Raw genomic sequence first — 12,496 nt, forward strand, 5'->3', positions numbered from 1 at the left:
ATGTTTGGTAGAATTTAACAGTGAAGCCATGTGAGCATGGTGCTTTCTGTTTTGTAAGGTTATTAATTATTGATTCAATTTCTTTAATAGACGTGTCTATTTAGATTGTCTATTTCTTCTTATGAAAATTTTGATAGATTCTGTCTTTTAAGAAATCGATTCATTTCATCCAGGTTATCAAATTTGTGAGCGTAGAGTTGTTTGTAGTATTTCTTCTGTTAGCCTTTTAATATCCATGTGATCTGTAATACTGTCCCTTATCATTTCTGGTATTAGTAATTTTGTCCTCTCTCTCTCGCTCTCTCTCTCTCTTTTTTTTATCTTAGCATGGCTAATGTCTCATTGATCTTATTGATTTTTTCAAAGAACCAAATTTTGGTTTCATTGATTTTCTCTATTTCCTGTTTCCAATTTTATTGATTTCTGTTCTAATATTTACTATTTTTCTTTTGCTTACCTTGGATTTAATTTGCTCTTCTTTTTCTAGTACCCTAAGGTGGTAGCTTAGATTATTGGTTTTAGTTCTTTCTTCTTTTTTAATATATGCATTCAGTGCTATAAATTTCCCATTCAGTACTGCTTTCAATGCATCATTCAAATTTTGACAAGTTGTGCTGTCAATTTCATTTAGTTTCAATTATTTTTCTGATTGTTCATTTCATCTGTGTATAATAAAACTTTGGCTACTCAGAACTCTTGGATGTTGAAGGTATTTCTTTTTTAAAATAAAGTTGAATAAGCATTATTTTGAAATATTTTTATGCTTCTCTGACTTTTTAAACAAGATATGCTCATTATTCATGTCTTCACCTCTTTGATGCTGTATTATAAATTGGAATATTAATTACACTATTGATGGAGTGATTTCTACAGAAGCTATTGAGTGCTGTCTAATTTTTGTCCCTATATTCTACTACTGCTGGTCCTTATCAATCTGTCTACACTATTGACATTTTTTTTTTGCCTCCTTGCATTTAGACTGTCGCTACTCACTTTTCAGTATTGTCAGTATCTGAGCCTCTTTTTAATCAATTATGAACTTTTCAACCAGTTAAGCAAGCCTACTAAAATTAAGGGAAGTGACCTCTCCTAAGATTAAAACAAGAAATGCTTGAGTTTTAGATAAAGACTTTGTAACCTTTTCAGTTGCTCCAAGAACTATGTGAGTTCCTGCTTCCTCATTCTGCTTTAGTGAGTAGAATTGTTTAATAACTGTTTCCCATTTAAGTGACGTGTCTAATGAAGTTCTCTACCTGTTAATGTTTATTATGTTCATGCAAGGTGTTAGGCTAATAGCAAATTTTAATATTCTTGCATATGATTTCTAACAAATGCATTACAATTCGTGCAATTTGTTTGCTGGTTATTGCCTTGGGTCCATAGGGTTTTGAAAGCTGTCCTGGAAACGTCATTCAGAAAATACTTTTGATTGATTGCTTCAGTGAACAGCAACAACAACAAACGAATCTAGTACGTCTTGCTCTGAGTTCACCTTTATAAGCCAGGGCTTCCTAGTCAACAAGTACAAAGCCTGATTGTGCTCCTAGAATACCTGCAGTCCTGATTTACATTTTTTACCAAGTGCTTGGTAAACCGGACTACAAAGAAGTGCTCATGGTCAAGCTGTAGTGACATTTTAAGGCACAATCTAAACTTCCCAATGATACTGTGATGAGAGAGGAGAGTGGAAAAAGAAACAACCTTAGATCAAATAATGTTTCTAGTATGCATGCTACTTGTTTTTAAGTAGACTGTTTTAAATTAATCTCAAGGAAAAAATGAGGTTCTATGTTGGAAGCTTATTTTAAATTTACTGTCATTTTATTTCCAGGTGGAGCACCAGTATTCCCACAAGTTTACGGTAGTGGTGTTACGTGCCACCAAAGTGACAAAGGGGGCCTTTGGTGACATGCGTAAGTACCCTTATTTTCTTTGCTGTTAAACATGTGTAATTATGGTTCACCCTTCAATTGCTTGAGTTCCTTGACAAATCGGAGATTCTGCCTTCTTCAAACGTGGTTGTGTTTGTTGAGATCTTTGAATGATAACATTCCAAACAGTTCTCTGATGCTATCTGTCAGAATAGCATTTTACCGGGCCCTTAAATTAGCCAAAGTCACAAAGGGGGCCTTTGGTGACATGCGTAAGTGCCCTTATTTTCTTTGCTGTTAAACATGTGTAATTATGGTTCACCCTCTAATTGCTTGAGTTCCTTGACAAATCAGAGGTTCTGCCTTCTTTAAGTGTGGTTATGTTTGTCTAGATCTTTGAATGATAACATTTCAAACAGTTCTCTGATGCTATCTGTCAGAATAGCATTTTACCTGGGTCTTAAATTAGCTGAGGTCACTTGGAGTCAGACAAAAGGACTTTCTTGTGATGTACACATCTTGGGAATTCAAAGAAATTTTGTTTAATTTTGCTTCTACAAGAGTACTGAGTAAAGACTTTAAACAAGCTGCCTCTGTGAGGTATTATACATTTAGAATTTTTAAAATATAGTTTTTCTCTAGTTCTTATGCCTTTGAGTATGTTTATTTTGTATGCAATAGCCATAGAAACTGGTATAGGACAGCCTGAAATGATGCGAACCACAGCCTGAGGATAATGCTGAATTAACTTGTTGACAGTATCTTCCTTCATGCTTTTAAAAAAAGGCAGTTTTCCTTGTGGAATCTTATTATTTAAATGGTTGGAATTCATGCAGGTGGGAATAGAAAGAATAATGGATACAATGAAGTATTATGACGATGGGTTTGATAACATCCTAGATTTAATAATGTCTTAGATTTGTTACCATCTTAGATTATTAATATGGGAATGGATAATTTAACTCTCAAAACAGGTTTTGGTAAAGGAACAGAGATTGCAATGTATCATCCAGGAAGCAATGTAGGGTTCTCAGCCCAAATGACATTTCAACTGGTACCTAAAAGAAAAATATCTTGGTCATGAGAGCAAGAAGAAGTCCTAGGCAGAGAAAACAGCACGTTCCAAGGCAAAAAAGACCAGAGTGCTTGTGAGGAGCTAGAACAGACCCAATATTACTAGAGAATAGATAACGGGGATGATAGCCTAGGATGATAAGCCGTGGTAAGACAAAGACTTAAGACTGAGATTTTTTCATTAATGCAATGGGAAGAATTTGGTGGCATTTAAGTAGTAAGTCATACACCTAAATTTTCATTTTTCAAAATGTTGTGATTGTAGTATATTAAATATATTGGAGAAGAATATGGAAAATAGGTTTTTCTTTTTTTTTCAAAGAACAGGAGGGACGTCAGCTTGTTGAAATGGCAATGAAAATGCCAATAAAGAGGGAGGAGTTAGATACTAAGAAAAGAAAGAATGTGAGCTTAAAGCTTCAGTGAATGAGGAGAGTCCAGGAAGCTGGTAAATGTCAGAAGCGAGGAGAGGATTGTTAGATAGAATCTAACAGCAAGAGTTTTGGCTGAACAGTGGTTTTCATGGCAGGTGAGGAAAGCAATGGCAATGTCTTCAAAACTAGCTTCGATCAGAGGTTTACATTTTAAGTTTATCTCAGACTTCAGTTTAAACCATCTAATCATCCCTTTATTAATATTTTTCTGAAGGTATTCTTATTTTGCTTTTCACAATTCTTTTCATTTTCACCATTTTAATGAGAATTTACTGAAAGAAAGGCCCTTGTGAAAGAGAAGCCTCATTCGAAGCTGTATTTAGAGACTATTACCCACCATAATCTTAAGATAAGGTATGAGTTTTACAACCAAAGAGGTCATGCTGTGTGTTGGAAAAGCCATTCTTAATTCAACTAAATTCTATGTCAGTAGCTTGTCAGACATGCAAAAGATAGAGCTAATTTGACTTTTAAAAATACAGTTATTATCTCTTAGATAAAGCAGCAGCAACCCACCCCCTCTTTTTTTTAATCAATGCAGAGTTCTGTTGTGTAGAGACAATGGCTATTATTGTGCTTAAGATGAGTCCAACAGCAGTTCAAACTTTATGCCCCATGAGTCTCTTTCAACTGGTGTGGATCTGATTTTCTAGCAACTTCTCATGGTAGGCCCAGGTACTTTGGCAATGGTTATTTATTATAATTAGAATAGGGAAAAAAGCAATGCTGAAAATTTCATTTTAAATCTCTTTGAATTGATATTGATAATATTACTAAAAGAATGAACCTGAGATATTAATTCATCTCCTGGGACAGAGAACATTTAGATTTTGGATCCCCACAGTGTACATAACACAGATTAGACTCTTAATTTTAGAAGCTTCCTTTTTAAAGTGAAGGACCCATGGAAGGAATGGCCACTGAAGATTAATTGCTATGGGAGAAAGGACAGTATTATGGCATTCTGTTAGAATTTTTATTCAGCATTTGTAATTGGATTATTTTTGAATTACTGCTTTTTTTTGTGTGGGGAGGGAGTTGTTGCCAACCATTTACATCACCTTAATGAGTTCACAGGAGTCAGGAAGAGACAAAAAGAACATGAAGGATTTTTCGAGAAATAAATGTAGTGATAAAGTTACTATGGAAAAGTGAATTGATGATATACAGTGCCAACCACTTTATTTTTGAAAAGTTCCGTAGGAGATTCTAGTGAGAAAAGGCACAGGTATTAGCCATCACTTTTCTGAGAGGAATTTTGTTGATATTTCTTGGAGAGTTTGATCTATACAAATTACCAAATAGCTGAATTTGGGGTGTTTGTTTATAGCAGTTCTTTAAACATAGACAAGAATAGAACTATAAGAACTATTTTTTAAAAGTCCTAAGATCTGTGAAGACCAGGATCACAGAACTCTACATCCTTTGCTGTTGTTTATAGTGTCTGCATTTATTTATAAAGGTAGAGCTCCATAAAATTCTACATCTTGGTAAAGAAGAATGATGGATTACTACTGGAGTTTTCTGCCTTGCTTGTGTGTGTAAGGGCTTTCTCAAGGGTATCAAGACAAATAAAACATCAAATAGTTAATTCTTGGTAAAATATTTATATCTCTTCGCCTTATACATATGTAACAAACCTGCACGTTATGCACATGTACCCCAGAACTTAAAGTATAATAATAATAAAGGATAATACTAAGGTTATATCTACTTTTTATTTTGTCCTTTCATAAATCATGCTACCCTAACTAGCTACATTTAGAAATATGCTTCTGTACTGTTAAAACATCAGAATAAAATCAGCAACACCCAATAAACTGTCTTTTGAAGAATCAGAGCTGACATTTTAATTTATAGCATCTCTTTCATTCCTTGTTTTCACTTGAGGGCATTGACAAGCCAAGAATAAGACAGCTGCCAGTTCCTTCCCAGTCATGGTTGCTAATCTCAGTATTACTCAAATGTAGTATTTATACCCAGTGCTCCAGTAATAACTCCTTCTGCATTCTTATGTTTACAGTTCATAGGAAGAGGCAGTCTGAAGTTCACATTTACACCTGACTCAAAATCATCACTCTATTTTTATCTTTGAAATAAGTAACTTGCATTAATTTGACAATATTAATGTAACTCTTGCTTTTAAACCTACAGGAAGTTGTTGTAGATATGATATGTAACAAGCTACATGTCAACATCATGTTGGGTGCTAAATGTTGGGTGAATGTGTGTTAAACTCTATATTCTACATTGTCCTTTTCCTCTTTTAACAGAAGATAAGTTTGCAGAATGGCTGCAGTGAGTGTAGTATTTCAATTGGTCATAGAATTTTCTTTGTGCCTGTGAGAAACAGAACACACAATTCTGGCCACAAACTCATTTTATAACCAAATGAAATAGCTGACACAAATGCAATAGCTACCTTATTGAATTTCTGCTTCTTTTAGAAAGTGTTGGGGAAAACACAGATCCTGAATGATAATGGAGTCTAGTCTCAGAATTCAGAACTATTAGAGCCATGTTTCACTCCCTGCGATGAGATTAGATAAGAAATGCCATCATGTTTTTTACATGATAAAATACTACGGAATATTAGAGTTTTAGAACTATCCTAATTATGGATATGTATACTGAGGATTCTTTCCTTGTCTGGTCCTTTTATTAGACACATGAACTCTTTTTCTTTACAGAATTAACATCACAAACATTAGAGCTTCTAAGAACAGTTATAGGATTGCAGGTGGATCTAACTTAAGTATTCAAATGACAACGGTGTTTAATGCTCGCATTTAAACTCTAATAAAAAATACATACGCTTGGGAAAATTATGAACTCATTGTATTCAAGCCAATTTTATAAGATTGTGTTGATTAATATCTTAACTACTTCTTTAAGATTTTCTTAATAACCTCAGGCTCTTAATATTCAAAAAGTCTGTGTCTGTAGGTAAATGATATTCTATTTCTGATAACTTCCTGGCAAGATTTGGATCAAGTTTCTAATTTTTAAAGGGTTGTGTCATTTGCAGTTCTAAGGCTGGACCTAATCTTCCCCAAATGCTGCTTCTTAGATTTTAATGTCCGTATGAGTCACTGGGGGTTTTTATTCAAAATGCAGATTTTGGTTTTGTAGGTTTGGGGAGTAGATTCCAAATTTCTAACATACAACTGATGTAGACATTGCTGACCCATGAACCACATTTTAAAAGGCAAGCTCTAGGCAATTTCTTCTAGTTTACGTTTGCTTACCCTGAGATCTACAGGACTTGTGAGCAGAGCAAAGACTTTAAAAATCCATGATGGAACAAAGATTCTAAGACTTTTGTTTTTCACTGATTTTACTTTTGTAAAATAAAATAATCATGAATACCTTAATGCTGTTTATTTTTGAAATTCTTATGAAAGCATGCTTAATTACATAACTCATTACATTATCAATGAGAATGATAGAAATAAACATAAATACCTTAAATCCACAGTTACATTGTTAAATTCTGAAATTATTTTATACTAAAATCACAAAAATATCAGATTACAAGCCATGAGAAAGGAAGAACATATATTTTTATTGTTTCAAAAGTCACAGTGCTCACTTCATGTTAAATGACTAATACATGAAATGTACTATACATACACACACATTTACAAATATAGTCTTTCCCTCATACATAGAAAGGTACCTTCCATAAATAGTTTAATATGTAATTCTCTTTCAGCTTAATTGGTGATTGTGTGATATTTGACTGTGTGATATTTGATTGTGTGATATTTGTGATCCATCTAAGAACCCAGGCAGCATCACTCTAGGTACCCTGCTTTTAACCACTGCAGCATGGTAAAATATTGTTTTATTCTCACCTGCAAAGAGCTTTGGTTCCAATGTGGCACGCCTGTGATGTAATATGTTTCCACTGTATGAAGTTTAGGTAAATCCTTGCTGCTAATGAAAATATGGCGCTTCTCCCAAAGGGAAGTTTAAACTTTCACCTTTCACACATTGTCAGAGAATTATAAGCACAAAACCAGGGTGATTCCAAACAGAATGAAAAAGTTTTTTCAAACGTTTTAGACCACATGCTTTCTTGTGGGGACTTGTGAAAACCTGAGTTTGTTCTGCTTTATGGCCTTGAGGAAAGAAGGAACCCACTGTGCCTTCGCCTCTCCTTTAGTGGAGATGTGCTGTCTAGGATGAGTCAGCAACAGTTCTGATGTGGGCCTTGTGATGTGAGGGATGCATGTTGAACATTTATAAGATTCGTGAAATAACTATGAAAATTTTTTAACAGTTTATTTTGACAGTATGTTCATACATAAAGTAGGTATTCTAAATATGTGCAAATGTTCAGTTCTTTTTAAATCATGCTGTGTTGCTTTTGATGTCTTTGCAGTCCTGTGGAGAAATTTCTGAAAGTGTACACATCACCGTGTAATGGTGTGGATAGTCTCTATATTCTTGCTTAGGGCCATGAAATCTTCCCTTACATGATTTTTTCCAAATCACATTAGTTTTTATTGTGAGCCCCATTCCCTAGAGAAGGTGGGGGAACTGTCAGTGGTCTCCCTCTCTCCAAGGTCCTACAGGAATTCTAGGCATTTATACTTGCCTGTAAATTAGGAGTAGGGCTTGCATAATCTTTGCTGTTTGTCATCACTGGCATCGACCCTTCTGTTAAATGTTGTCTTCATGGATTCTGGCCATCCACTTTTTGGCAGGCACTGAAATGCCTTTCAGAGCAGTCTTCCCCAGCGATCATGCAGCACACCAGGGAGATCTTACTGCTGTTCTCCCGGTGATGGTGGTTAGAGTTCAGACTTCATGGCCATCCTGTAGCCACCATCCCGTGTACAATACACAAGACGCACGGGCTTCTAAAACTTGTAGAAACGAAAGAAAACCCAAATGCATATAACATTTTCAGGAAGGGTAACCCTCTTTCCTTCAGCTTTATCTTTCCAAAGTTGCAGCCTCAACCCTCTCACCTGTAGGGTGATCTGCTTAATCCTCCTCAGAGGTCCCACTTCTCAATGCAAAGTGTTAATCATTCCCCGGGAAAAAGGAGCTTAGAACTCAGTCTTCCTATTTGTAAATGTTGGAGTGAGAGGCAGGGTATTGGATATTTAGGGAAACATTATCTATTTAATCTTTTAAGAGTCTTCTTTAGCAACAAGAGCATGTAGGAATCAGTGTGAAAATAAATGATCTGTTTGGTAGCTATTCTTGAGTTTCACGGTGATCAGAAGCTCCAGGAAAGATGGAGAGGGCAGACTGCTCACGAGCCCTGTGTCCTTGGGCAGATTACTTCTCCTGTCTCTGCGTTCCTCCATCGTGGGAGATATTGTGAGCACTGAACGAGTTGACATATGCAAAGTACTTATATGCCTAACACACAGAAAGTGCTTAATAAATGTGACCCATTATTATCATAGTTACTTCAAACACAAATATGAAAAGACATCTATTTCTTCAACATCATCTTTGTATGAACCAAGAATATTATTTTGGGTAGTCTGTGCATTGGACTAATTTTCAATTTTTCACCTTAGAGACAAGAAATTTCCATTGTGAATTTCTGTGTTGAGCAAATTATCGGACCCTTCTTTCTTAGCTTGAGAGAACAAAATGGAGAATGGTATCTCCTTTGTTAAACTCTTTTCCGAAAACACTTGGGTACATTTCACTCCCTGTGCTCCCTCAGCAGCTGTCTAGACTTCTTTGTAACACTTGTCACGTGGGAGTGTAATCATGCACTTTCAAGACTAAGACCTGAGGCTTACTCACAAAAAAAAAAAAAAAAAAAAAAAAAAAAAAAAAAAAAAAAAAAGCTTAATTCTGAGTCTGGCATAGTAGTAGGATCTCAGGGAATATTGAATGAATGATTAAAATATATGACAGTGGGTAATTATTACTTTATTTTTTGATATTACTTCCTTTTTTGCTTCATTAGAGACAGAATTTTAGAAAACAATTTTATACTTCACTTTTTAATGATTATAAATGACTCTTGTTTCTATCCACCACTAACTAGAATTTTTCTGAGGTTCAATGCACAGGAAATTTTACGACACATTTGAATGAATTTAATTAATCTTTTTTACATTAATTATGGAGTTTCAAATCTTATTTTTTATAAATGGCGTTGCTGTTGATCTATACTTTAGCCAAAGTATAGACCAGCAACCCTAAAATATATCTTTTCTGATATAAATATTTCCTTAACATCAGTCTTCAGGTTATGACTGAACATGAGTTTTAGTTTATTAATGGTTTTGGAATGTTTTAGAGTATCCACCCAAGATTTTAAAAATTCTAAGTATAATGAAATTATTTCCCAATGGTCTTTTCGTGGAAGATAATTTCAAGATGAGTAAAGTGTTTCATAACGCATGTCTCTCTCACATCTCTTATCTTGTCTTTTCTGTGTAGTGGAGAAATATAATGTGTTAGTAAGGAATTATTGTTCCTTCCTCATCTGCTTAGAATGTCAGGTAGTTTACAAAGTTGTTAAGTGGTTTTATGAATACAGTTAATCCTTTTCATCTCTATACTTCATTAGATTTTTTTGTTTCTGTATGTGTATTCATGTGTTTTAGGTCTGATGAATACAGTGAATAATATTCTACGATATTTCAATAATATCAATTGTTCAAAAACCATATGCCACTTCTGTAGAGAAAGTATGTGATTAAAACCTAATGGAATTAAATTTAAACAGGGCTAAATGTTTCTTAAATTACCAAGGACAAGTATGTTCTTAAAGTTTTTATGTCTAAGAGAATACCTCTGCTGCTCTAAAAATTTAAACATTTAAGTGAACATGCTTACCATATGTTGTTTTAGTATATCTTAATATCATAAAATCTTTCTTAAAAATAAAAATTAGGTAATGTAGAGACTGAAGTGATGGATTAAACTTAGCTGAGCTGTGGTCTGAGGGTCTTTGTAAATTTTACTGGCTCCTTGGATGCACTTTTTCATTCTCACTCCTCGCTTAATATATCAACATATTTTAATGAAATAATTTGGATAAAATTCCAGACAAAACTATTTTTTAGTTGATGTATAAGAATAATTCAAATCTCCAGATGCAAAATGAAGTGACAACTTTGAGATTTTAACTTCAGAAATGAAATATTAAAGAAATATAACCCAGCACGTATTCCAGCAAGGTTTGACTAATGTCTCTATCAATAATTGCTGAGTGTGTGCTATGTAGTTAGTACTTATTTAGTACCTTGAAAATTACAAGGAAAATAATGTGATATCTACTGTGGATAACTTTATGGAGTGTGTAATTTATAACAAAGAGGAAGCATGGTTTAGTGGTTTAAACAAGGTCTCTGGAACTGGCTTGCTTGGGTTCAAATCTCCCTTCTACTACTTATTAACTGTGTGAACTTGGACAAGTTACTTAGCTATTTTATGTCTCAGTATCTTCAGCTATTAAATGGGAGTAATAATCCTACTATTATTTATGAAGCTTAAATGAAATTATGGCATAGTATGCACAATGCAAGTGTTGGTTAAATAAACAAAAATTTAATAAAATTCTTAGGACTTTACATTAGATATACTTTATGTGTTCATTTCAGTGATACTATGAGATATGTACTGTCTTTATTTTAATTTTACAGGTGAAGAAGTTTGGTTAAAGTTTAGTTAAGTATGTAGTCCAGAATCACAGAGCTGTTACGTTTTGGGGATGGAACTCAAACTTACCTCACTTCGATGTTTACTTGTGCAGCAGCTTTGCCTGTGAGCAGTGTGTGGGGTAGGTGGGAAGATGAAATGGGCTTAAATAACCCTTTGGAAAAGTGTTGCCAATAAGAGAAGACTTTACAACTTGAGTGTAGATTGAGATGGGCTTTATAACGTCGGTAGCCTTTTAATATATGGAATGAGTAGGGGGTGCATTTCAGTTTGGGAAAAGAAAATCATAAGAAAAATATTTAAAGTGAGATTGACATAATCTGTCCAATATATATTATTTAGGGAACTTAGCTATTTTTATTATTTATACTAGTGAATAAATATCAAGAATATGTCTTGCTTTAGTGCAATGGTTCTAAATTGGGAAACAATTTTGCCTCCTGGTGCACATTGGGCAATATTCTAGAGACATTTTTGTCAAAATTGGGTATTTCTATTGGCAACTAGCATCTAGAAGGCAGAGTCAGCACCATAGAGCAAAGAGTTACCTGGCCCAAAATGTCAATAGCGTTAAGGTTAAGAATCTCTTTTTAATGAAAAAGAATAATTTTTCTTGTCTACAGTAAGTGGAATTCATATATAGTTAAATCCATATAGCTAAAATGAATAATATGAATAAATTAATATATTTTATCATGGTATATAAGAATTTCTGGAGAATTACTCTTTCTGTCCAGTCTATAAAGATTCCAAGAAATATCCGCACATTTTAAGCATTTAAAACATTCCAAGCATAGATACGGATTACAAAGATATTTTTATTTCCCTCCAAGAAGGTATCATAGAAGTTTAAGTAAAATGACAATGCAGGCAACAACAACACTTTCAGTTCTGTTTTAGATCTACATTTAGTCTTCTTCATGTTGTTTTGGCATATATTTCTCCCCATTTTCCCATGAATATCAACATCTTTGCAATAAATCATTTTTATCATATGCCAGCTCTCAGTTAGCTAGTCATTAATGTACTAAATCAATTGCTAGTACAAAATGTACCAAGTTGATCATGAGTGGATGCTATTGTGCTATCTTCCTGACATCCATTTGGCCGATGGCACTTTCTGATAGTGTCATGCTCCCTTACGCTCCCTTAAAAAGGAAATGTGATTTTAGAAAGCACTATTATACATTTTCAGCCTATGAGAAAAAAGGAAATGAAATGTACAACTTAAATTGGAGACTGCCTAATAAAGGAATTTCAACATAGTGTTAATAAAACTGCATTGTAATTTCAAATGAGGGGAAAGGCGTTCCGTATCTGAGTTTCTAGACAATGCTCAAGTTGTTGTAAAAGCTTTACTCCTTTCTCCCCACAGAACTACTGCCCAAGTTCTGTTTACTAAACCACACTGGATTCTTCACTAACTTTTTCAGCTTCTGCACTCCCAGCAATTCCCAGGAGTTGTCTTTC

At 34.2% G+C, this 12,496-nt stretch overlaps 1 protein-coding gene across 2 annotated transcripts in view; it reads left to right on the forward strand.

Moving 5' to 3' along the window:
- Positions 1-12,496, forward strand: part of PLA2G4A (phospholipase A2 group IVA) — a 148,072-nt gene that overhangs the window by 38,131 nt on the left and 97,445 nt on the right. The window contains exon 3 of one of the 2 annotated variants that reach the window (XM_005540257.5): positions 1,832-1,913. In XM_005540257.5, coding sequence (XP_005540314.1) covers positions 1,832-1,913 — 82 coding nt within the window. Of the gene's footprint in view, positions 1-1,831; positions 1,914-2,116; positions 2,144-12,496 lie in introns of those variants that run through there. The other variant, XM_005540258.5, reaches the window with a different exon arrangement.

The sequence above is a fragment of the Macaca fascicularis genome, chromosome 1 (genome assembly GCF_037993035.2).
Source record: "Macaca fascicularis isolate 582-1 chromosome 1, T2T-MFA8v1.1".
NCBI classification, from domain to species: Eukaryota; Metazoa; Chordata; class Mammalia; order Primates; family Cercopithecidae; genus Macaca; species Macaca fascicularis.